The 26,169-nt window shown below is 46.8% G+C and overlaps 1 protein-coding gene across 2 annotated transcripts in view; it reads right to left on the bottom strand.

Annotated features, from left to right (window-relative positions):
* Positions 1-26,169, bottom strand: part of DMRT1 (doublesex and mab-3 related transcription factor 1) — a 111,574-nt gene that overhangs the window by 62,296 nt on the left and 23,109 nt on the right. For both annotated transcript variants that reach the window (XM_047828925.1, XM_047828926.1), the window contains exon 3: positions 3,808-4,091. In XM_047828925.1, the coding sequence (XP_047684881.1) occupies positions 3,808-4,091 (284 nt within the window). The remainder of the gene's footprint in view (positions 1-3,807; positions 4,092-26,169) is intronic.

The raw sequence follows: 26,169 nt of genomic DNA, 5'->3' as shown, positions 1-26,169 counted from the left end.
TGCTTCGGATTCTGTGTCTCCTTCTCTCTCTCTGCCCTTCCCCCACTCATACTCTGTCTCTCACAAAAATAAACGTTAAAAAAAAATGTTTAAAAAAAAGTGAGCCGTTTTGTTCCTTATTAAGAGCAATAGCGCTTACTAGTTATAAGTATTATGTGTAGGCATTCACCATTTAAACTAATACTTCATAACACACACATCATAAACATGTGTTGCACCATTATGATTTCTGTCTGTGCTTCTGGTTTTCCATCTGCTGAGCAGAACACGTTTTTCCCCAACCCTGAAAAAATTATTCCACGTACATTCATACTTGGTCCATACTCACATGTCACAGTCTTTTAATACTAAAATGCGCCCTACATATACCCTATCTTGTCACAAAGGGGATCTGAGATCGCTAACTAAAATACATAGTAGCAGAAGGCTGAAAATTAGATAGATCTAAAAAATGATGATTAGTGAAAAGAAATAACCGCAGTCAACATGGGCATAGCACTTGCTGGTGTGCCCAGAAACGTCTACAGGCACTAATCACCTCACTCCAGCTGTTACACTGCCAGACGTATGCAGGCAACAATTCTCTGAAGGTGGTACCGTGCCCACTTTACAGACCAAAACAGGGAGACGCAAAGACAATTTTGTGTTTTGCCCCAGGCTTCACAAACATTTAAATGCCAAGTCAGAAGTGAATATGGATCTTCCAGTGTTCTCCTAAACCAACAGACCTGGTTTCTAGTCCAGGCTCTGCCATCAACTATTTGTGGGTGCGGAGTAAACCCCTTCAGCTTCAGACCTCCGTTCTCCCTGCACCAGGATGGGGTGAACTGGAGCTTCCTAAGACCCACTGCAGCTCTGATCGCCACTAGACTGATGGTCACCTGCCATTCTGCAAAGTGATGGCTTATATACCTACATTGGGTGTTGCACTTAGGAGTTTATTTCCAAGAGAACTAATTGTTGTGGGAATAACAACAGGGCTGTAAGTCCAGCTTGTGTTTGTATCTGGTTACGAGGTTAATCCATAGACTCACACAGCATCAGACTGAGGAGGGATGGAGACGCCATGTGGTCAAGCCCCTCATCTCAACTGTTAGGATCATTTTCCAGGTTACACGAACAGTGCAGGTGTGTCTAGATATGCTTTCCCGAGAAGCACATTCACAGGAGATTTGCAGGCAGATTCCAAAAGCAACTTTCAGATAGCAGGGAATTCAGCATATTTTAAATGCTATTGCCGAGACGGCATATTTCAGGAAAGCTTCAGAGGCCCCATTCTCGGCCATCCGAAGTAACCACACGTCAGCACTGTTCCAGAAGTTTCTGCATATTTCCAGCCTCCACAAGGGAGGAAAGAAAACCGGAAGACGATTCTAAGAAGACCCTCAATGTAAAGCAAAGCGCTTAGGTAGGAATTCTAAGCCCTGAAGAACTAGAGAGGACCTTGGTATTTATATTGATGGCAGTTTCCGTGGCCCGACCCAGTGATAACCAAACGCTGCTGAGAAACACCGTGGAACCAGGCAGATCCACATTCAAACTCCAGCTCTCTTGTGTGGTGGCTGTGTGACCATGGACAAGTCAGCCCTCTGGGTCTCAGTGTCCTCACCTGTAAAAAGCAGGCAACACGATCTGCCTCCTGGGCCTTGGAGGAAGACTCACCGCTCAGCAAATGCTAGCTGTCACGACTGGTGCCATTTCTAACTAAGAGGAAGGGGCATCAACCACAGTAGCAGAGAAGGACCTATTTCTGCAAAATAATTTGTTCCATGAGAATATATTACCAACAGCGACTGGAAAAAAAAGGTCTTAAGCTCAGCCTTCCAGGAAGACAAACTATATGTTAAACGATGCCTCGGCGGGCGTCTCTACCTCTCTCCGTAAGTGGCAGTGCTAGAGACAGCATGAACAGCATCAAAACTGCCTGTCCCCCAGGACTAAGAAAGTCTGGCCACGATTTTTCCTCCAGGTGTGGGAACCTGCCCTCCGGAGACTCTCTCTCTCCTTACACACAGCACCTGAGACATCTCTCCAAGACCAGGCAGTGATGCTGGTCTGCTGTCTTATAGGCCAGCTCAAGGATTCTGACAAGTAGATGTCTGACTTTACCGGAAAGCTCACCAAGAGTTGCCTGCCTTTCTCTCAGGAAACAGTTAAGTTTTTTTTTCCCCCCTCATCCTTTTTCTCATAGGCCAACAGGTTCACAGAGCTGTCCTACTTTTATCCTTAAAGCCTAGAAGTAGCCAGAAAATCAGGGCGCTCCAGCGGTAGTCCCTGCCTTGTGGGAATCTACAGGATACGCTGGTGTTTTCAGAACTACAAGATACTTCTTCTTCCTTGCAGAGAGGAGAGCTTCTGATGGAAATCAGCCCAAAACCTGCCCCCAAGAATTAAATCCAGTTGGCACTTTGAAAGGCCTGTAGGGGTCCAGGTTGAAGATCTATAAGTCATTGCATTCCTTTACACTCACATTACCTCCGAATTCTCACACCCATATTCGTGAAGCCCTCTTTTTTTTTTTTTTTTTTTAAAGCTTATTTATTTTTGAGAGAGAGAGAACATGAGCAGGGGAGGGGCAGACATAGAATTCAAAAAAGGTTCCAGGCTCTAAGCTGTCAGTTCGAGCCTGACAAAGGGCTTGAACTATGAACTGTGGGATCATGATCTGAGCTGAAGTCAGAGGCTCAACCGACTGAGCCACCCAGGCGCCCCTGTGAAGCCCTCTTTTTAACAAGCATGGTTCTGAAAATAAAATGTGTGGCAAACTTACAAAAATGTGTATCCCAGGGGACTAGGGTGGACGTATTAATAGGCTGAAGAAGTCTGATCCCTAAGGGGAGTGAGAGAATCCAAAAAGCGGGGGAGCTTGAAAATTAACTACTTCCTCACACCTAAAAAATACAAAACGGGATAGAATCGCTCAGAGGAAAATTTCAGCTTACATTTTTAAAAAATGGGCATAAGAAGGTCGAAGTTTTGCCCCGAACTCCCAGATATGTACGTCCCATTGTGTTGGAATCAAAGCCCAGTTGAGAAAGCCTGCGAGGTAAATGTACCCCAAATAAGAACCGTTCTCCCTGAATTGTAACATCTATGGCTGCTGGAGGCTTGCAGGTGGGGAGTGCTGGCTCTCATGCGGCCACACTCCCCGCGGCGTGGTAACCCAGCTCGTGGACGTTTTCAGTGCCTTGAAATCCGAGGAAACGGTTACAGCTGAGGAAGCAGAACAGCTCTAGAAAAACACTCCTTCCTGACAATGCAAAATGCTTTGTTTTACCCCCGTGTTAATCTACAAGCTCTTGATCGCACACTTAAGCATATGAAAGATGACCTTCATTCCCAGCTAAAAAAAAGCACCCAATTTGGCCCAGAACGACAGGGACCTAATTCCTTTTCTTACCTTGCTTCCACGTGAGCACACAGGTGATAACCACTCGTCCCTTCCAGGGTGCAAATTCATCACTAAGATTACGGCCACCAGAAGGCCGCACCCAGCATTTTCTAAGCTGCTCAAAGAAAGTGGGGATGAGGCTACAGGAGGAGGTGAGACCTCACACAGTGAGCCCCTCGTGAATCTGCCTCCGGCCAACTGGGTATTTATGCAAAATGATAGTGCAAAATGAGAGAAGTGCAAACACACACAAGTGTGATCCCTTTACACGTTACAATTCCCGCAGCCGACCCGGGAGAGGGAACTTTTTTTTTTTAACACCTCTGGCATAACGTGCACACATGTATGCTGAGCTGGTCGTTGTGTGTGCGTGTGTGTGTTCTTGACAGATCCAGTCACTCTGGGCCACGTCTTACCTGCCACTGGTTTCCCGGCTGACTGGGCACGTAGGGTGCCGGGAGGCTCCGCAGGCTGTTCTTCACAGGGGACCCCCCGAGGGGGTTTCCCACGTCCCCGGAAGAGGAATCCGCGGCCAAGGCCATGGAGTACTGCGGGTAGTTGTACAGATTGTTGTAGTAAGGGAACAGAGAAGGCTGGTAAAAGCTGCTGTAGTAGGTGGAGTCAGAAACCAGATCAGGTGTGTTCTCCATGTGCCCTCTGCTGGTGACGGCAGGAATATCCTGGATGACCATGCGTCCCTCTGGAAAGGAAAAGACCACACGGTATTCACATGGGGGTGCACAAAACTCTACCTCTCAACCCTGGCAACGTACGGCCTTCCTCATCTGCAAAGCTACAGAGCAAGGCTCTGGAACACGCTGCTTCCTCCCCCAGCCAAAATAAGGGACACGTCTCTAAGGCTGGCAAAACTGGGGACACAGCTGGCAGACCCCTGCAGATGACTTATTTTCACTGAGAATACCAAAAACATTTTAGTGACATAAAGCCTGGGCAGGCCTAACTTCGACCCAGACAATTCTACCCCAATGTTAGGAAATTGGAGATCAAATCTAGTTAACTTGGCCGTCGGCATCATTTTTACAACAAAATGAATTGTACTTCACTTTCTTTTTTTTTTTTATAAATTTTTTTTTCAACGTTTATTTATTTTGGGGACAGAGAAAGACAGAGCATGAATGGGGGAGGGGCAGAGAGAGGGAGACACAGAATCGGAAACAGGCTCCAGGCTCCGAGCCATCAGCCCAGAGCCTGATGCGGGGCTCGAACTCACAGACCGCGAGATCGCGACCTGGCTGAAGTCGGACGCTTAACCGACTGCGCCACCCAGGAGCCCCTGTACTTCACTTTCAACAAAGTAATAAAATCCCAATGCTCAAACTATGGTAGCCACATAGATACATCAAAGAGCCAAAGCAAAAGGCTGAGTTTAAGCACACATTATTTCTTTAATTTCCTCCCACACCTGATACTGGACTCTTCACAAGTCTGGACAATGGTATAGAACAGGGGTAGACAAACTTCTTCTGTAAAAGGTTAGTAACGATTTCAGGCCATTCAACTGCAGAATGCCCAGATTGCTAAGTGGTCATGTTACAATAAAACTTTATTCACAAAGCCAAGCAGTGGGCCGAAGCAGCCTAAAGGCTGTAGTTTTGTCAATCCCGTGTCTAGATTTTAAACTGTGTCAATTCGTAAACAAGCAGACTCCTAAATCCTCTCTCCCATGGACATCCATCACGCCATGTTCTAAGAGGTGGTCCAGGAGCCTGAGATGGCTGCAAGGTGTCAGGATGCCGCTGCCCAGGGATTCTACAGTCTGGGGTAAGACATGTGATGGGATTACAAATACCAACAAGGATTATCACACAGGAATAGCCATAGACTTTTACGGAAATCCAAAGGCTGGAGAGAGGAGGTGGAGCCTAGAAAGGACCACAGAGACCTTCAGGAAAAAAAACTGCATCCAAGCTGAAGTTTAAGGGAGGAGCAGAGAAAGGTGAAAAACAAAGAAAGTGTTGAGAAAAGGACAAGGAGGACAAAGGCATGGGAGCGGGAAAGCGGGAGGAGGGCGTGTGAGCGAGAGCTGGACAGGGCAGCGCAGCAAAGCTGAAGAACTGGGTGCCCGAAAGGGAATGGGAGGCAGAGCTGGAGCAAGGGGCGGGGAAGCCTCCAGCCAGCCCTCCAGACCCTGCAGCATGTGACGATTTCTGGGCCAGGAGCAGAGGGTCAGCACTGAGTTCCAGAGTGAGTAACCTGATGGCAAGCTTAGGACAAGCGAAGGGAAGAGAGACCTCAAGTCTGTGAAAGCAGCGAGGGGCCTGAGCTACGGGCAGGGGGGCAGGACTCAGCAGAAGTGGAGGGGCTGGCTGGACTTCCATCTGGAAGGGAAGGAAAATGCCGGAGGAGGCACTTGGCTGACCTGGGGGAGAGTGGGGAGTCTGGTGTGGTAGGAGAGGGAGGCGATGAGTTCTGTCGCATCCACAAGCTGGAGGCACTTATAGGCAATGAGCGAAAGTGGGAACTGGCAAGTGCACTCGGCAGAGGAGAGGCTGGAGGAGCCCTGGGAGCCCTGGGGGGGGGGGGGGTGGTTCTACCAGCCTCCAGGGAGAGGGGGAGGGAGTTGTTACCAAAGAGCGAGTTCTGGGAGAAGAAAAGGGAGCCAGGAGTGGAGCTGGGGAGAGCCAAGGAGAGAACACAATATCACACAGGCCAAAGTTGATGTGGCTCTTGGAGGCGCTAGCATGCCTTGTCAACTGCTGCCAAGAGATCAAGCAAATCAGTTCTAGAAAAAACCAACAGAGGGCTAGGTCTTCAGGGCCTTGTGGGTTTTGCAGGAGGGAGGAGCGAGTAAGCAATGCGGAAACAGACCAGCTGGGCACAAGAGCCTTCTCTTCACCAGAATGTAGATGGAGCAAAAGCAGGCACCGGGGCTCCGGGCTCACTGGTGCATCCCCGAACCTAGCACACCACGGGACACGCGGTGGTCAATTATGTGCCCGAACAGATCGACGAGTCCCGGTTTTCCAAGTAGCCAGGCCTCAAAATAAACGTGAGGAAGAAACAGAAGCTCCCCGGAGGAAGAAAGCGTCATTTCATTTTTAACCCACAGACAAGGGTGGCGCACGCATAGGTGGGAAGAAGCTGGTCGACGGAAATTCCCCGCAGAGTCAACACGTGGCCCAGAGCAGGTGCTCCATGTGTCCACTGGCCGAATATGGAAGGAAAAGAGAAGATATGCAGGCGGCACGCTGTGGAAGGGATTTTCACAGCCCCACCTTAAAGTCAGTGCTAAAGTGTCCTTTCTCTGAAAGGATACCTAATCCAGCCACCTTAGTGCCCTCCCAACGTTGTCAAGCCACTATTTCATTATATTTCTTTCCTTCCTTCTCTCCTCTTCCCAGCTAATGAGATGAGACATTCATTCCAGTTCCATTACTCCACACCGCATGTGGAGAAGGCACCTGCCCTCCTCTCCTCTTGAACTCCCCAGCTTTTTCTTATTTTAAACACCAATTTCGCGCATAAGAGGTGGTTTCCAGTGGCGAATTCTTTTGTGTTTAATGTTGTCTCTTCACTGTTTTCCTCATTACTTAAGCAATACAAATTTTGTGAAAATGACGAATTCTACGGGTGTCTAAATCAGGGAAGGAATGAATGACACAGGCTTCACCACTCAGTCACAAGCATTGGTGGGACATCCACGTGTAATCTCACAGACATTGAGGAAGGCATTTCCGATGCTTCGCTCTGTCCTTGCAGCGGGAAGAAACAGATACTCCTTCGGACCTGCCCTTCAAAAGCAAGGTCCTCAATTAAAAAATATATACATTAGTAGGTAAAGAATTAAATAGAAGGCCAAGGGAGGCAGCTGGGTGGCTCCAGTCAGTTGAACACCTGACTCCTGATTTCCCCTCAGGTCATGATCCCAGGGTTGTGGGATCGAGCCTGGTGTCGGGCTTCACACTAGGCATGGAGGCTGCTTACGATTCTCTCTCTCTCTCTCTCTCTCTCTCTCTCTCTCTCTCTCTCTCTCTGCCCCTCTCCCTGTTTGCACTCTCTCTCTCTCAAATAAATTAAAAACAAGAAGAAGAAGAAGGGGAAGAAACCCAAGGACACCAGGATTCTCAGATTAGGACACAGGTTCGTGAATTTCCGAATCACACCCCTACTCAGGACCTTTTATCAGGCCTCCGTTTTATCCAGCAATATGATGTCAGTAATAATTCTCAAGATAACAAGAGGATGGCTTCAACAAACTACACAAGGGAGCCTCTAGGTCAGGTCAGAGCGAGGACTGGTTTTGCTACAGCTGAGTATAATCAATCAGCTACTGAGGCCATCACTTTCCCACTTACCTGGTATTTTACTTCCTCTTTCAGATTATATTGACCTTGAAAAATAAATTAAGAAACACACTGGAAAAGTTTCATTTCCTACCAGTATTTAAATAATAAAAACTCTTTGAGCTTTCTAAGAGTAGGTGCCTAAGGTTTTTACAATCCTAAGATGTTTAAGCACTCTTGAAAAGAAACATTTTAAAAAGCTCTAGGGACCTGTGGAACTGCCACACCCTGTATTTTGTAAACCTCAAATTGTATTTTAAAGTTCACATCAAAACTCTTGGTCCATGTTCAAAACAGGTTTATGAGCCCCAGCCTCTACGTGCATGCCACTGATAACGTGGAAATTTCCCGAGGTCGAAATAAGCATCCATCAGTTGACAGGTGTCTCATCCAGTGGAGTTCGCAGTGTGGCCCTTGAATGGGCAGCATCAGCCCCCTCGGGAACTTGCAAAAGCGCACCCTCTTGGACCCCACCACACCCACTGAGTCAGAAACTCTGAGGGGTGGGTGGGCCCAGCAGTCCTGAGTTTAACAAAGTCCTCAGAAGGCTCTGATGCACTCACAGATCGAAACTCACTGGTCTACTTGGAAGATTACAAACAAGTGCTTCAGAAACTATCCCCAAAAACGTGACCCCTGACCGCACTGCTGTGACACTCCTGCCTGGCTATCCCACAAGAGCATGCAGATAAATACCACCTCCTCCAAAATCACGGCAGAGCTCGGATCACAAGTGGTGTGCATACTGCTGCCTAACAGTTTGGATGCTCACGGGCCACACCCAGGCTTTCTTCATTTATTCTAACCATAAAAGTTTAATTTATTTAAGTGCTTTTTCCCTTCAAAAAACTGAAATATTCCACACAGGGCTTCTGGAAAACCAAGAGGAGCGGGTAATGCAAAAAACATTTATTCTTTTTTTTTAATATGAAATTTATTGTCAAATTGGTTTCCATACAACACCCAGTGCTCATCCCAAAAGGTGCCCTCCTCAATGCCCATCACCCACCCTCCCCTCCCTCCCACCCCCCATCAACCCTCAGTTTGTTCTCAGTTTTTAAGAGTCTCTTATGTTTTGGCTCCCTCCCTCTCTAACCTCTTTTTTTTTTCCTTCCCCACCCCCATGGTCTTCTGTTAAACTTTCTCAGGATCCACGTAAGTGTGAAAACATATGGTATCAGTCTTTCTCTGTATGACTTATTTCACTTAGCCTCACACTCTCCAGTTCCATTCACGTTGCTACAAAGGGCCATATTTCATTCTTTCTCATTGCCACGTAGTACTCCATTGTGTATATGAACCACAATTTCTTTATCCATTCATCAGTTGATGGACAATTAGGCTCTTTCCATAATTTGGCTATTGTTGAGAGTGTTGCTAGAAACATTGGGGTACAAGTGCCTCTATGCATCAACACTCCTGTATCCCTTGGGTAGATTCCTAGCAGCACTATTGCTGGGTCATAGGGTAGATCTGTTTTTAATTTTTTGAGGAACCTCCACACTGTTTTCCAGAGCGGCTGCACCAGTTTGCATTCCCACCAACAGTGCAAGAGGGTTCCCATTTTTCCACATCCTCTCCAGCATCTACAGTCTCCTGATGTGTTCATTTTTGCTACTCTGACTGGCGTGAGGTGATATCTCAGTGTGGTTTTCATTTCTATTTCCCTGATGAGGAGTGACGGTGAGCATCTTTTCATGTGCCTGTTGGCCATCTGGATGTCTTCTTTTTTTTAATTTTTTTTTCCAACGTTTTTTATTTATTTTTGGGACAGAGAGAGACAGAGCATGAACGGGGGAGGGGCAGAGAGAGAGGGAGACACAGAATCGGAAACAGGCTCCAGGCTCCGAGCCATCAGCCCAGAGCCTGACGCGGGGCTCGAACTCACGGACCGCGAGATCGTGACCTGGCTGAAGTCGGACGCTTAACCGACTGCGCCACCCAGGTGCCCCTGGATGTCTTCTTTAGAGAAGTGTCTATTCATGTCTTCTGCCCATTTCTTCATGGGATTATTTGTTTTTTGGCTGTGGAGTTTGGTGAGTTCTTTATAGATTTTGGATACTAGCCCTTTGTCCAATAAGTCATTTGCAAATATCTTTTCCCATTCTGTCGGTTGCCTTTTAGTATTGTTGATTGTTTCCTTTGCAGTGCAGAAGCTTTTTATCTTGATGAGATCCCAATAGTTCATTTTTGCTTTTAATTCCCTTGCCTTTGGAGATGTGTTGAGTAAGAAATTGCTGCGGCTGAGGTCAGAGAGGTTTTTTTACTGCTTTCTCCTCTAGGGTTTTGATGGTTTCCTGTCTCACATTCAGGTCCTTTATCCACTTTGAGTTTATTTTTGTGTATGGTGTAAGAAAGTGGTCTAGTTTCAATCTTCTGCATGTTGCTGTCCAGTTCTCCCAGCACCATTTGTTAAAGAGACTGTCTTTTTTCCATTGGATGTTCTTTCCTGCTTTGTCAAAGATTAGTTGGCCATACTTTTGTGGGTCTGTTCTATTCCATTGGTCTATGTGTCTGTTTTTGTGCCAATACCATGCTGTCTTGATGATTACAGCTTTGTAGTAGAGGCTAAAGTCTGGGATTGTGATGCCTCCCGCTTTGGTCTTCTTCAAAATTACTTTGACTGTTCGGGGTCTTTTGTGGTTCCATACAAATTTTAGGATTGCTCATTCTAGCTTCAAGAAGAATGCTGGTGCAATTCTGATTGGGATTGTATTGAATGTGTAGATAGCTTTGGGTAGTATTGACATTTTAACAATATTTATTCTTCCAACGCATGAGCATGGAATGTTTTTCCATTTCTTTATATCTTCTTAAATTTCCTTCATAAGCTTTCTATAGTTTTCAGCATACAGATCTTGTACATCTTTGGTTAGATTTATCCCTAGGTATTTTAGGCTTCTTGGTGCAATTGTGAATGGGATCAGTTTCTTTATTTGTCTTTCTGTTGCTTCATTATTAGTGTATAAGAATGCAACTGATTTCTGTACATTGATTTTGCATCCTGCAACTTTGCTGAATTCCTGTATCAGTTCTAGCAGACTTTTGGTGGAGTCTATCGGATTTTCCATGTAAAATATCATGTCATCTGCAAAAAGTGAAAGCTTGACTTCATCTTTGCCAATATTGATGCCTTTGATTTCCTTCTGTTGCCTGATTGCTGGTGCTAGAACTTCCAACACTATGTTAAACAACAGCAGTGAGAGTGGACATCCCTGTCGTGTTCCTGATCTCAGGGAGAAAGCTCTCACTTTTTCCCCATTGAGGATGATATTAGCTGTGGGCTTTTCATAAATGGCTTTTATGATGTTTAAGTGTGTTCCTTCTATCCCGACTTTCTTAAGCGTTTTTATTAAGAAAGGATGCTGAATTTTGTCCAATGCTTTTTCTGCATCGATTGACAGGATCATATGGTTCTTATCCTTTCTTTTGTTAATGTCATGTATCACATTGATTGATTTGCGAATGTTGAACCAGTCCTGAAGCCCAGGAATGAATCCCAGTTGATCATGGTGAATAATTCTTTTCATATGCTGTTGAATTTGATTTGCTAGTATCTTGTTGAGAATTTTTGCATCCATATTCATCGGGGATATTGGTCTGTAGTTCTCTTTTTTTGCTGGGTCTCTGTCTGGTTTGGGAACCAAAGGAATGCTGGCTTCATAGAAGGAGTCTGGAAGTTTTCCTTCCCTTTCTAACTTCTGGAAAAGCTTGAGAAGGATAGGTATTATCTCTGCTTTAAATGTCTGGTAGAATTCCCCTGGGAAGCCATCTGGTCCTGGACTCTTATTTGTTGGGAGATTTTTGATAACTGATTCAATTTCTTCGCTGGTTATGGGTCTGTTCAAGTTTTCTATTTCTTCCTGTTTGGGTTTTGGAAGTGGGTGGGTGCTTAGGAATTTGTCCATTTCTTCCAGGTTGTCCAGTTTGTTGGCATATAATTTTTCATAGTAAGAATCATTTATTCTTGATCTCAAGTTGTATTTTTGTATTTGTATTTGGCTCAGCCGTTGGTTATCCTAGAACAACTATGTCCAAAGCTTTGCTTTAGATGTAAAACGCACAAAGAAATATTCAAAATGTTTCGTTTCTTCTCTTTAAAATTTTAAAAAAATGTTTATTTTTGAGAGAGAGAGAAAGAGAGAGAGAGCAAGCGAGCATGAACAGGAGAGGGGCAGGGAGAGAGGGAGACAGAATCCAAAGCAAGCTCCAGGCTCTGAGCTGTCAGCATAGCTGAGACACTTACAAAGCAATCATCTCATTGCCACAGTGACAGTATAGGTAGATGTCACCATCAACAAAAGCAGTGGAGATGGGAGCCAGGGTGGAGGGGATTTAGAGATGATGGTGTGCGGACACACTCAAAAGAGAATGATACCAACAGGATCATGAAGGAGGAGAAACACAAGTCCTGTGGCAGGGACAGTGACCAGATTGGCCTGGCCACAGTACACAGTTCATGTAAAGGGCCCACAGGTAATGAGAATGGGAAGCGACCTTGGTTAAAATTGTGGAAGGCCTCGAATGGGGAGGCCAGTCAAGGACTTCGGGTTTCTCCTCAAGCTACAGGGAGTCAATGAAGGTTTTCAGAGGAAGCAAGTAACAATAAAAATGTTTTAGGAGAATTGATCCAAGCACCAGGGACAGATCTAAGAGACTAAGGAGGAAGGAGTATAGACTACTCTAGAATAGTCTATTCCATATATGTATATATGGTCTATAGGCTAGTATACACTAGGCTCGTTAGTTTCTTTTTAAATTTTTTTATTTATTTTGAGAGAGAGAGAGAGAGAGAGAGGAGGGGCAGAGAGAGAAGGAAAGAAAAGAATCCCAAGTAGTCTCCGTGCTGTCAGTGGAGAGCCTGACACGGGGCTTGAACCCACCAAACTGCAAGACCATGACCAGAGCTGAAACACAGTCGGACGCTTAACCGACTGAACCAACCCGGCACCCCTATACTAGGCTCTTTACATACTCCAGGCCTGAAGATGTAATTATGAGCGTATCTAGGGAGGTTGTAATAATGGGGGAAAAAAATGCATGAAAATCACTGGCATGTCTTGTTCCGGGCATTCCCTCCAAACGACAAAGTTACACTGCTGATACCTGTCACCCAGGACGCCGGGAAGCCACCGAGCTCCCTTATCAGACACTTGGTGAATTGCTGAGTGACCATGCGACACTCCAGCCTGGAAAGGCACACAGCTCTCACCCAGGCTGAGGGAGAGTGAGAACAGAAGCCGTACGTGCCCCTTCTCTGACCTCTGCTACAGCAGAGTTCCCAAAGAGTAACTAGAGACATTCCCTTGAACGCTGGGACGTCACCAAAGCTGGGAAGTCAGGCAAAGTGTCACTGATTGGCAATAAACCCGAAGGTAAGATTTACAACCCATAAGCCACAAAACAGATCACCTAACCATACAAAACTTGAAATGAATATGTAGGTATAAATTCAAGAAGCCATTTCCCATGCACCAAACTCTTACTGGGCTACTCTTAACCCTTGTCTGAGTCACAGGGTAAAAAAAAAAAAAAAAGCAAATACTGACAGCTGGTTCTACAAACCTGAGCTGCCCGCATGAATTCCTCCTGCTCCCCCCACGCCTGACACACACTGTGACAGGGACATTTTAACTGCACGGCCAACATGACGAAGCACAAAGACGGCGGAAACATCTTAATGAGTTTGCTGAAAATTCTGGAGCTGGATCTCATCGTTTATTTTTGTAGGCTAAACACTGGCCCAGATGACTTCGTGATGGTATTAGTATAGAAAGCACAACAGAACAGGCTTTCTCAAGAGAATGTGGTAGCTTTCTTTCTTTTTTTAATGTGCATTTTTAAAGTTTTATTTAAGTAATCTCTACACCCAGTGTGGGGCTCGAACTCACAATCGCGAGACCAAGAGTCACATGCTCTTTGGACTGAGCCAGCCAGGCGTCCTGAGGGTGTGGTCGCTTTTTTAACCAGCAGTACCATGTAAGAATTATCAAGCTGTAGGTCCTCCGTCAAGACGCCAATGGAAGAATGAAGCCAGACGTTCTAAGTGCTGGTACTTATGACTGGGTTAGCATTAATTTGTGCTAGAAGGAAAAAAAGGGCAGCAGGACTCAATTCAACAACTAAGAGTATGTCCGTATCTGGAAAAAACGACCAACAGCATTTGTCTGAGCAAAGACATCTATACAGAGGTATTGCCCATTGACCTGATCCCTCTTATTCCAAAACTCCTATTTGTGGCTCTATACGTTTACCTTCCGCACATCCAGTTCTGGGATAAGGCTTCCCAATCCCTCTGCTACTTTTTTTTCCCACTAACATATGCAGCGTGAAATATGATTCACTCCTTCATGAAGGATCAATACCCACACATGATAAATACCCGTATCGATCCTGCAGTGTTATATGCTGGTCTCTGGGCCCGTGGCATATTAATAGTAGTTAACCAGTAATTCATTTTAAGGTATGTGAAGGCTTTTTTTCCCTGCTCTTCCTCTAGTGTCAAGATCCCCAGAGCTGTTGCACTTTGAGTCATTCACATTCAAACCAAGAGTCTACTCCCTTTTCAATGACAAAACCAAACCCCACAGTTTCCTGTATGAAAGATCACACAGAAAACCAGAATTTATAATTTACAAACAATAAGGCTATTTATGATTCACCGTGAGTGATCCTCGACTTAACTGGCATATACCAAGTTTTTTTTTTTTTCTTAATATAATTTATTGTCAAGTTGGCTAACACACAGTGTGTAAAGTGTGCTCTTGGTTTTGGGGGTAGATTCCCATGATTCATTGTGTACATACAATACCCAGTGCTCATCCCAACAAGTGCCCTCCTCAATGCCCAGCACCCATTTTCCCCTCCACCTCCAATCAACCCTGTTTCCTCTTGGTATTTAAGAGTCTCTTATGGTTTGCCTCCCTCTGTTTGAAACTATTTTTTCCCTGTCCCTTTCCCCATGGTCTTAAGTTTCTCAAGTTCCATGTATGCATGAAAACAGATGATATGTGTCTTTCTCTGACCAACTTATCTCACTTACCATTAATACCCTCCAGTTCCATCCATGTTACTGCAAATGGCAGAATTTCATTCTTTCTCATTGCCAAGTAGTATTCCACTATATATATAAACCACGTCTTCTTTATCCGTTCATCACCAGGTTTTATTTTTCTTTGTAATCCCATGCCTTGCTTTAGTTCCTGTCATAATTAGTTTCTAGTTTTAAGAGTTACCCCCCAGGCAAAATTGTTCACTCCTAAGTCTAAGATCTCAAAATTATCTACCTAACATGTTATGCTGAGTGTTAGGAGGGTACAGAGAAAGTGTAAGTCATTTTCTCTATTCTTTTTTTTTTTAAAGGAAAACTGAGGTCTCAAGATTATGCTCAGTGATTGACATGATGATGGAATCAGGATAGCAGAGGTACCTCCCTGGGACAAGAAGGCTTGGCTCGGCTAACTGCTTTTAGCTTTCTTCTCTGCGAGGTCACCCAATGTCCAGAGTAATAGCTCCTGGCATTTCCTAGATTTAGGAGTAATGGAGAAACCCAGAGAGATGCTTCAGGACTCCTCTCCCACAAGGGTGAGAGCCTGGAGAGAGACATGGGGAGAGAGAACATTGTCCTGTGGGCCGTCCCTGGACCCTCTAAGCACTCATATGATCCCAAGACAAGCTCATCATCCTGACAAGGGAACGGGTCGGGTTTCAGAGGGAAGCAGAGTTGGCACAGGGAGAGGCCCAATTACACAGGTGGCAGTGTGCCTACTGTTCCCTGAATGCTGACAGCAAGGAATGAACGAGGGACTTGTCATCGCCACTGTCACCTTCCCCTGATAGGGACGCAATTCATATCCCACACCGGAAACGTGCTGTGTGCGAGGCAACCTGTCTGGGACTTTGGGGCACAGACCAAGGCCGTAGTCCTTGACGCGGCAGGACTCACAGGGGAGGCTCCGAACAAACACACAGAAGGAGAGACAGACCAAGGCTGTGAGAAAACACAAAGGCCGCGGGAAGGGAGGGCGAGATCAACTCCAGCCTTCCAAGTACAAGTTCTGCTGGTGTTAGCTCGCTAACGTCACTCTTGTACACAAAGCATGGAATGTGTTAGAGCCAATGTCGCCTTTTGCCCAAGGAATTTTGCTAAGTGTAATTAGGTTCCGCCAAGTTCAGTTTTCTCAGGGTGAAGGCTTTCCAGAACAAAATGAACCTGAAGTTGGTCTTGCAAGCCAGGTGCAGGTTTTTGGTTCAAAGGTGTGTAAAATATTAATGTGGGAGGCAAAGGGATCCGGAGAGGGAGAGGGAGACAGAGACAGAGGAGGGGAGGAATATCTTGATTGCCAAGCATGACCGCATCAAACAGACCAAGCAGGACATATGGCGGAAATGGGGAAAATAGAAAGCGGGAAAGGCAAATACGGGCCTTCCAAGGGACCCAGCCAAGATTTGAAACAGGCCGCCCTGGGGCCACTGAAAAGCCCAGTGAACCACAAACACGTCCATTGTGTGCAGCAATTCCTGAAAGAAGGCTTCAACTACCTACATTTTGACCTCAAACTTCTAAATGATTAAGTTCTTCTTTCTAGTTTATCTCTTAACTCAGGCAAAAGACCCTGTGGACAAACCAACCCCGATGGGGAATGAAATGCCCCCTCAAGCAACAAGGACAGCCCTGAGCCCGTGAGACCCAGAGGCACTGACCTCAAGACAATGATGGACTTGACCTTCATAGCCTACCTGCACAGACCCATCCGCCTCTGCCCAACACGTTCCTTCGTTCCTTTGATAAACCTGGAAGTACTTTCAGCACCTCTGGAACAGTGTTTGAGACGCTGGTCCACTGTCTTCCTGGTGTTAGCCTCACTGAAATAAACTCATTTCATCACTACTGTCTCTCTGCCTGTGGACTTCTGTCCACAGCAAGTGTCCACACCTAGTTTGTTTGGGCCCCTCAGAGCCACGTGCTGTCCCACCCCTGCCGGCTCCCATCTCCTGGAATGTCGACAATGAGCAAAGAGCAATCCCTGCCCTCAAAGAGCTTACTCTCTGCGGATGAAGAGCCCCAAGGACAAATCAAGGTATCAGAAAAGGTTTCCATCGAAGAGTCTCTAAAAAAAACAAAACAAAACACAAGTATGTCTATTTTCCCAGCAGGACGAGAACGAGGGTACTGCCGGCACAGGAGGGTGGACTTCAGACTCATCCAAGGAAAAATCCTAACTGAATCTGGAAAGACTGGCACTCACCACCCCGACCTCCCACACCCATGCACCTATCCGTGTTCCTATTCCTGGGTTTCCGCTTTCCCTGTGTGTTCCCCCTTCCGCACCCCATCTGTGTGAGCCTAGGATTCCGGGGCGGGGGGCACCCAGGAACATGGTTGGCCTGCAGAGGGAGTCAGATATGGAGAAGATGCCATTTCTCTGACTTTGCTAGACAATGTCTGGTGGCCGTGAAAGCCTATCTCATGGCCGGAACGTTTTCTGTCCTTAGGCCAGCTCGGAATTCCCTATCGTTGGCGAGATGCCAGAGACAATCTGAGACTCCGTCAACACCGCCAGAGGCCTGGAGGAGTCGCGGGGCCACCAACAGGCCAGTGGCCAGGCCCGGGTTCGGGCGGGGGGGAGGGGGGGATCCAGAGAAGAGAGGAAGGACGGCCAGTGATCTGTTCCAAAGGCGACCTTATGGGGAGGGAATCCCTCCCCCACTCTTCTTAGTACCCCTCGCACGGAGAAAACTTCAGGTCAGGGGCATCTCGGACTGACTGTGAACGTACAATTTCGGTCCCCACAGGAAAGCTCTGCTTTGAATAGTGTTCGGACAACTTAAAATGCAGGGGCTGCAACCACGGGGGTCTTCTGCTTGGCCACGAAGGGTGCTCAACACAAGGCTGTCAGATCGCGCTTTCGGAACTTGCTTTTAAAAATAAGATCCCAGGTATTTGTCTCTGCTCCTGAAAGTCCCAGGTTTCAAGCCAAGAAGTCACACCCGACATCTCACTGCGGCCCTTCCAGAAATGTGGTGGCAATATTCCCCAGCTGCCGTCCCAGCCAAGGGTCCAGGTCACATGGATTGTCACAGCAACAGAAAGACGTCATTCACCTTTTTTCACTGTGTGGACACTTGCACTGGTGACGCAGAAGCAGTGGCAGGGAAAACCGCCTTCGAACACATCAAGGTGGTCCCACCGAACTGCACCAGTGGTCACTGGATTCCTCACTGACGTCCTCATTTGGAATATTTTACTTTGTATAATATTACAAAATTATTTTTTTTAACGTTTATTTATTTTTGAGACAGAGAGAGACAGAGCATGAACGGGGGAGGGGCAGAGAGAGAGGGAGACACAGAATCAGAAGCAGGCTCCAGGCTCTGAGCCATCAGCCCAGAGCCCGACACGGGGCTCGAACTCACGGACCGCGAGATTGTGACCTGAGCTGAAGTCGGACGCTTAACCGACTGAGCCACCCAGGCGCCCCTAATATTACAAAATTAAATGTCAATTTTGCTTATGATGCCCTCGATGAAGTAGGGAAAAAAAACCCACTGGATTAAACTCTGCCTTTGCGCCTTTTTAATAGCCCATGACAAAATGGGAGGGACTCATGAGGCAGGTCTGTTGCAACCCAAGGGTGATGGTTTCCTTGAACAAGACTTGGTGCAAATGTCTGAATGATGAGCTTATACTCTTGGGGCGCCTGGGTGGCTCATTCGGCTAAGCATCTGACTTCGGCTCAAGGCATGATCTCATGGTGTGTGGGTTTGAGTCCCGCATCGGGCTCTGTGCTGACAGCTCAGAGCCTGGAGCTTTCTTTGGATTCTGTGTCTCCCTCTCTTTCTGTCCTTCCCACCCTCACACTCTAGCTCTCTCTCTAAAAAATAAATAAATGTTAAAAAAAAAAGAGAGCTTCTTGACTTATTTTTGGAACACCATACACTCAAAGAGTGATGAAACTCTCCGGTTACTGGGGCTTGGATATTTGGTAGATGTTGCCTTGAAGAAGAACAAAGTGAGCCAATCCCTTCAAGGAAAACTTATAGGATTTATTGCCCAAAATTCGAGCTTTCAAGTAAAAACCAGAATTTCTGAAAACTTAAGTCTGCCATCACGGGCTTGACAGCTTCCCGAACTTGAAGGCTCTTTTGACAAGATCTGTAGTGATAATAACGAATGGGATTTTCCTGATATTTTGCAATGAAACAGGACAACCTTTGGAAAACCTGCACAACTCAGTGAACTAATATTTTCCAAACGACCAGTTCATGATGTTACAAAATGATGCATGGGTGAAAGATCCATTTAAAGTGCAAGATGGACCAGTGGATTTTAATGTAACAGAGAACAAAGCTCTTTGGCATGGTTTTGGACTCCACCCTGCAACTAATCTTTAAGAAATTATCAGCTTTCAAGTTTTGGTCCAGTTTCAGAGAACAAGCACAAGGGTCTCAAAAAGCTATTCAAGGGGCACCTGGGTGGCTTGGTCAGTTAAGCCTCCGACTTCGGCTCAGGTCATGACCTCACTATGTGTGGGTTCAAGCCCCATGTTGGGCTCTGTGCTGACAGCTCAGAGCCTGGAGCCTGCTTCGGATTCTGTGTCTCCCTCTCTCTCTCTGCCTCTCCCCCTCTCATGCACTCTCTCTCAAAAATAAACATTAAATTTTTTTTTTTTTTTAAAAGCTATTCAGGGGCGCCTGGGTGGCTCAGTTAAGCACTGGACTTCAGCTCAGGTTATGATCTTACGGTTCGTGGGTTCGAGCCCCATGTTGGGCTCTGTGCTGACAGCTCAGAGCCTGGAGCCTGCTTCAGATTCTGTGTCTCCCTCTCTCTCTCTGCCCCTCCTTGGCTCACACTCTGTCTCTCTCTCTCTCTCTCTCTCTCTCTCTCTCTGTCTCAAAAATAAATGAACACTAAAAAATTTTTGAAAAAAGCTATTCAAACACCTCTCTCCCTTTTCCAAATATTTCTCTATGTGAAACTGAATTTGCATGTATTTCAAACGACAGACTGAAGAAGCAGCAATTGGGAACCCAGCTATGTCCTACTAAGCCAGACAGAAAACAGATTAGCAGAAATGTACAAACAATGTCACGGTTTTGTTTTGGAAAAACATAGTTCTTTCTTCATTAAAATATGTTACTTATGCTAACAACGGATAGATGTTATTATTTTAAAGGAATGAACATATATTTATGATTTCTCAGTTTGTGGCTTTGATTCAATAAATGCTGATCGGCAGAATCCATATCCCCAGACGCTCTTGGAGGTCCTTGATAATTTTGTAGAGTGTGAAGGGGTCCTTGCCACTGAAAGGTTTGAAAACTTCTGTTTTATGAGCTCTTCCCTTTCTGAGGAGACTGATTTCAGGGCAGGTGGGGTCCAGGGTCTCATTGTGAGCAAGCTGCACAGTTAGCATTCAGCAGTCAAGTCTCAAGTGGGCGCCTCGGCTCTGTGCTTAAGCCTGAAATATTTCTTTCAGTGAAACAGATGCTAACTCCTGCACACTACGGCCAGACAGCAGAACTTCTGGTTGAGAGCACCAGCTCCCAAGTCAAAGCACTTGACAGGCGTCTTCTGCCCCATGACCTTGGATCCAGGCACTTAAGGGCTCTGTGCGCCAGTGTCTCTCTGTAATGTGGGGATCACACTGCTACACACACCACAGAGGGCACGGGGGGGCGGGTGGGGGGGAAGGCTGTGACACACGGTAAGTGCTTGAGAAATGTTCGCTATTGTTATGATCACAGTCACAGCACAGTGATGGCATTCTCTGCCATCAAGCAAGAGAGCCACCAAATAATTCTGGAAAAAAAAAAAAAGAAGCTCATCCTTGGGGTCCCACAGGAGGGCAGGGCTGCACCTGGCAGAGGCAAATGAACTTGGAAAGGAGCGGAATCCTCTGCTCCTGGCCTTCTCGGAGGTCAGACAGTAGCCTTGAGTACAGTCGGTGTGATATCACTCCCTAAAGTCATAATCAGGAAATGCGGGAACAATCTGTTTCTCCCACAAGGCGATCATGACAGGGCTATTTTAAAACGTCAAACACAAACCTGGAGCCAGGAAAGCAAACAACCTTTTCACTGTGTACCTGCCGCAGGCCTGAAAACCATTTCCACTTAGCGAGGCGAATGTGGCCAGGTGGAGAAGAACTGACCCCTGCTTCCTCTCCCCAGACTCTCTGCCCCCCCCCCCGCCCCACCCCTTTAAGCATGCAGTTCTGCTCTTGAGAAGCACAGCTACTATGGTGCTTCCTTTAAGTAAGCTGGGGATTTTATTTATTTGGGGGGGGGGGATTGCTGCTGTTCCAAGGCTGAACTTTTAGCTTGCTATAAAGTTAATGTGCTATTCAATGTTCATTCCAGGCAAGACTGTGGGGCTGTGTATTTTCTGCCACCCCCGGAAGCCCATTATCTGTAATTGCCCATTACCATGCATAATTATTTCTCCCGGCTTGGTCTGTGACCTCCAGGGTTGCACTCTGTTACAGCTAACGGCTGGTCTTACGAAATTCGTGAATGAAGCCCTTCTGACCTTTAGCGCTTTGAAGGGTCTGTTCCGGAGCTGACATGGAAAGCCTCTTTTCAGGCACACTTTTCTGTGATCAGGAACAGTTGAGATTTCTTCCCTGATGCACCTCCGCCCAAGCAAACAGGAAAACAAAGCATAATCAAGTCTCCATTATGTGGGAGCTGGTAACCCAAACTGGGAATTATCTGGAGCCCTTCACACTCCCTTTTCTTTGACTTGGCTATTTAATTGTATCACGCTTTTTTAAAGACTGCTACTGGGAGAAGGTGGAGGTAAAGGAGGGCAAAACTTTAAATCTCAAATTCAATATATACGCTCCCACACTCAGTGTTATTCTGAGTGGGAAGAAGTGCTACGTCCCCATCAGTGATGAAAATGGAATTTGGGGATTCCATGTGCGCTTAAAATATGAATTCTAGAACTGACATTCAGTCACACCAGCAAGTCACTTTACAGCATTAGCGGGGCAAGAGAGGAGGGGACGGCGATCGCTGGCTGCACGTGGCCTGGGTGCTGGAGGGCTCAGCCATCCACGGCACTTGTGCGTCTTCCCCACTACGGCCTCCTTGCAGAACCCGGGGGTGGGCAACGCCCCTCTAAGCACACACACGGTTCACAACAAAATCTGAAAGGGCACTGACTGCCAGAAATGAGACCACTCAATTGTGGTGTGGCCGCTCGCTGCCACGGCCCCCCAGAATCTCCTGGATGTGCGGAGCGGCCTGCCCTTGCCATCTTTATTTTCCTGCGGTCTTTCCTTCCTTTTCAGTGAAGCTCCTCTAAAATGAACAGAAGTCAATCCTAAATATAAACGCTCGTCCACTCTTTCAAGCATCATTTTTTACCAAAGTCAGGTAAGGTGAACCACAGAGAATTAAACCTAACAGCTTTTCCTGGAGCCTGGCGGCAGGGAAGGCTTGGGAAGTAATTCCGCCCCTCGTTCTGATGCCTGGAAGAGAGCGGCCAGTCGAAGGACATGTGAGCACTGGCAGCGTGACAGGGCTGAAGATCCTATGCTTCACCACGGGGCTGTGTCATCAAGGGAAAAGGAGGCTGCACAGACATACCAATGAACATCCGAAGTTTAAAAAACAGCTGTTGCTCCTGACAAAGGCTTCCTGGAGAAGAATCTACATGACATCTACATGACTGCTAACGGTTTAAAGGCTCTCAGAGGCCCATCAGACCTCAAACACAGAGGTCAAGAGGGTTCTCAGATCCCAAAGACGGAGACCTGGACAGTCAGCACCTCATCCTTGCCACCAGGGGACAGGGCAGGCAGGGCAGGGGCTGAGAGTGGTGATCTGGTCCAGAGGGCATCACAATGGCCCCCAAACCCTTGACTTGTGGCTCCACTGACTCACCCCCAAGACCGCTCACTCCAGCCTCATTTCCCGGCTGCTGCCAATCCAACTGTGCCATCCTGTTCTCAAAGTGTGTATACAAGTCACCCAGATTCTCTGAGACCTCCTCACAGCGAACTGCTCCCCCGCATGTGTCACTAACCACGGGGATGGGAGGGCATGGTAAAAGATGGCATACCTGTGACCATGCCTGCCTCCCCCACTATGGAGGCCGGGACTCCGATCCCCAGCCTCGGTGCAGCTCAGGCCTTGGTACACCCAGTAAGCAAGCTCTGCCCATCAGATTGCCCAAGTGAGACCTTCCCCCTGGGACAGAGCCCTCTCTTTCCTTCTTTCTTCCCGGCTGGAGCCAGAGGCTTCTGGCTTTTAGTAATGGCAGAGACAGCAGCTGCAAAGCTCTGAAGTCTCTGACACCTTGGGATACGTACGTGCGTATTTAGACACGTATGTATATACACACACACATCTGCACACACACGGACAGATCTACACCCACACCTGTATCTCTATCTATGTACATCAGTCAACATCTTAGCAGAGAAGCCGAATCTTAACCAAAAGAAATCATTACCAAGACTCAACTAGAATTTTCTCACGGCAGCTAAGAAACAGCATGACACAAGCTACATAACTGGATGGCTCCGCATGCCTCCGGGCACAGCTGCATCACATCTCCCTTTATCCTCCTCGCCTAGTGACCTGCGTCGTACGGATTTCTGTCCGTCTGATCACCAGAAACCTAACATGCTTGCAGACATTCCGCTTCACAGAAAGGTCTCCACTATCAAGAACTGCTTCATGGCCCAGCCCCAAGGAAGCCTGCCCAGCCCCTACAGTGATGCACAGCCCGTGGCACAGAGGGAGGGGTGCATAATCTCTAACCCAGGGGCCTGCATTAAGAGCGCCATGTCTGTGGCAAACTGGGCAGCACCTGCTATCGCCTGCGGCTGGGCCAACCACCAAGGTTTCTTCTGACACAGAAACACCGACTAGATTGACAAGTAAGAGAATTTTTTTTTCCAATTCAACCATGAGACAGGGCTAGAATCTGAGCAGCAACGAAACAGCACACACTCCTGGAAACACACAAGTTTTAACAGTACGTTGCCCCCCAGCCCTGGGGAAGACACAATAGAACAGGCAGAGCCTGGAGACCCACCTGGGGGTGGCTCCTTCATCCTGGACTGGACACAGACCAGAAAAGCACCAAGAAGTCCTCTCTCCTGAGAAGAGACTACCACGCTGTAAGCAGATGGCTGTCACAGGAAGGATTCACCAAGAAGTGAGCCATGGACGAGGGAAGACAGTGGTTCTTTCATATGAGCTGAGCAGTCACGCAGCCATTTGCCCCACAGAAGTCAACTTGGAAGAAAAAGCTCTCACAATTCAGATTGAGTCATCCATCCATCCATCCATCCATTCACTCATTCAATACCAGCCAAACGCTCAACTGTTTATCTCCAAGGTACGAAGGGTCACTTTATCGTGACATTACCATATGCATCTGCAGGTGCTTTCGGGTTCAGTCTGAAACCAGGACGCCCATCAAGTCCACAGAAGACGTAGGACCTTATTTATTGCCAGCCAAAATACAGGCAGATGCAGATTTGCATGAACGGCTGAGACAAACGTAGACAAGGAGAAAAGAAAGGCTATTAAGCTGAGCGACGGAAAATAGGACGCCTTAGGTAAAACTAAGGAATAAGCAGCAACAGATTATTAAATTCTCAGGGACTGGAAAAGCAAAAACAGGGAGGAGAAACAAAGTCACTGCAGATTAAATATGGCGAGTTTTAAGCCAATTATAAAAGATCAAAGAGAACATGAGAGGGGAGGAGTAGCCTTACAAGTAACCGAGATAGGAGACCTGGGGAGAAATTATGACCAGGGTAAAATCATTACAGTTTACAGTAAAAGTAATCTAGGGATGACTTCAGAGAGAAATTCACTAGACACCACTACGAGGTGAATAACATGGAGACAGAAATCAAAAAGCTCTTTATTTTCAAAAGGCACAAGACTCCAGAGGGAAGGTACTTCCTCTGTAGAGCAACAAACAGGATTGGCAACGTGGAAAGCGTAAGTGAAAACTGCCAGAGCCTTGAGTCACATTTTGGATTTCTATACCATCAACCTCTAGCGAGCAGATTGGGCGTGGTCTTTACCACATGCCACGGTGAACAAAGGGAAGGAAGAAGCAAGGTGGCAGTATTCACACAGAAGTGTCCTTGAAACTCATTTGACACTTGCTCTTTCTCCCCCAGTAAAAGTCTGACACCGCCCCCTTTGAATAATGTCAACTGCCTCGCAAGTCTCAACCCTTACTAACTCTAGAAAAGCTGAGCTAAGAAAAGAACTAAAGCAAATGATGCTAACTTTTAATGCGAGCATCACCTTTCATTTTATGGAATATCCCGCCATTTGGGTACATCCTTGCAGCTGCTACCCACAATAACTCTGCAGTAACTGTGGGGTGAAGACAGCAGGAAGTATGATGCATGACGCCCCCTGGGGAGAGGAGCTGGTGGTGGTTTAGCAGGGGCCCCCCACACAAGGGAACAAAGCAGCAGCTGGAGTCTGGATTCAACACTGGCCTTTTTTTTTTTTTAATGTTTATTTATTTTTGAGAGAGAGAGAGACAGAGACAGAGACAGAGACAGAGCTTTGAGTGGGGAAGGGGCAGAGAGAGAGGGAGACCCAGAACCGAAGCAGGCTCCAGGCTGTCAGCACGGAGCCCGATGTGGGGCGCGGACTCACGAGCTGCGAGATCATGACCTGAGCCGAAGTCGGACGCTTAACCCACTGAGCCACCCAGGCGCCCCAACGCTGGCCTTCTGATTCCAGGTTTGGAACCCCCTGGCAATCACATAAAAATCCCGACATCCAGCTCTCTGCCTTTGTTCTGAATAGTTAGTTCTGTGTTCTGTTTTGTTTTTTAGTAATCATCAATACACCGGACACGACAAAATAGCAGAGCCAGAAAGCCAAAGGGAGTACAGAACACTGCCTACGAGCTGCCTGGAACTTCCAGTACAACAAGCACGTGAGATCGAGGATAGGGGCGCCTGGGTGGCTCAGTCGGTTAAACGTAGTGATCTCACGGTTCTTGAGTCCAAGCCCCACGTCGGGCTCTGTGCTGACAGCTCAGAGCCTGGAGCCTGCTTCCTACTCTGTGCCTCCTTCTCTCTTTCCCGGCCCCCCTTCCACGCTCTGTCTCTCTCTCTCAAAAATAAATAAAAACATTAAAAAATTATATGAAAAAGATTGAGGATAATACCTGCCTTATAAAAGGTCCCTTTCCTATGTGATATTGTACAGGTCACTATATAAGGATGACTAAAAGCTTATGTATAACTGGAAATCTGGAATGAGAAAATGTAAAATAATAACCTAGTACTTACTGATACTGGGAAAATTTATCTCAAGAAAACGAGGAGAGAAAAGAAAACGGGAGCTCTGGACAGCCAATGATTTTGCTCACCTCACATCTGGATGCAAAGTTTCCCTGGCTGAGCAAGCTGGCTCCCCAGTGGGTCCCAAACAACTACTGTCACGACCAGGATAACAGACCCCAACACAGGG

This window comes from Prionailurus viverrinus, chromosome D4 (genome assembly GCF_022837055.1).
Source record: "Prionailurus viverrinus isolate Anna chromosome D4, UM_Priviv_1.0, whole genome shotgun sequence".
Classification (NCBI taxonomy): Eukaryota; Metazoa; Chordata; class Mammalia; order Carnivora; family Felidae; genus Prionailurus; species Prionailurus viverrinus.
Note: the sequence above shows the minus strand (reverse complement) of the source record. Positions and strands in the feature narration are given on the sequence as shown.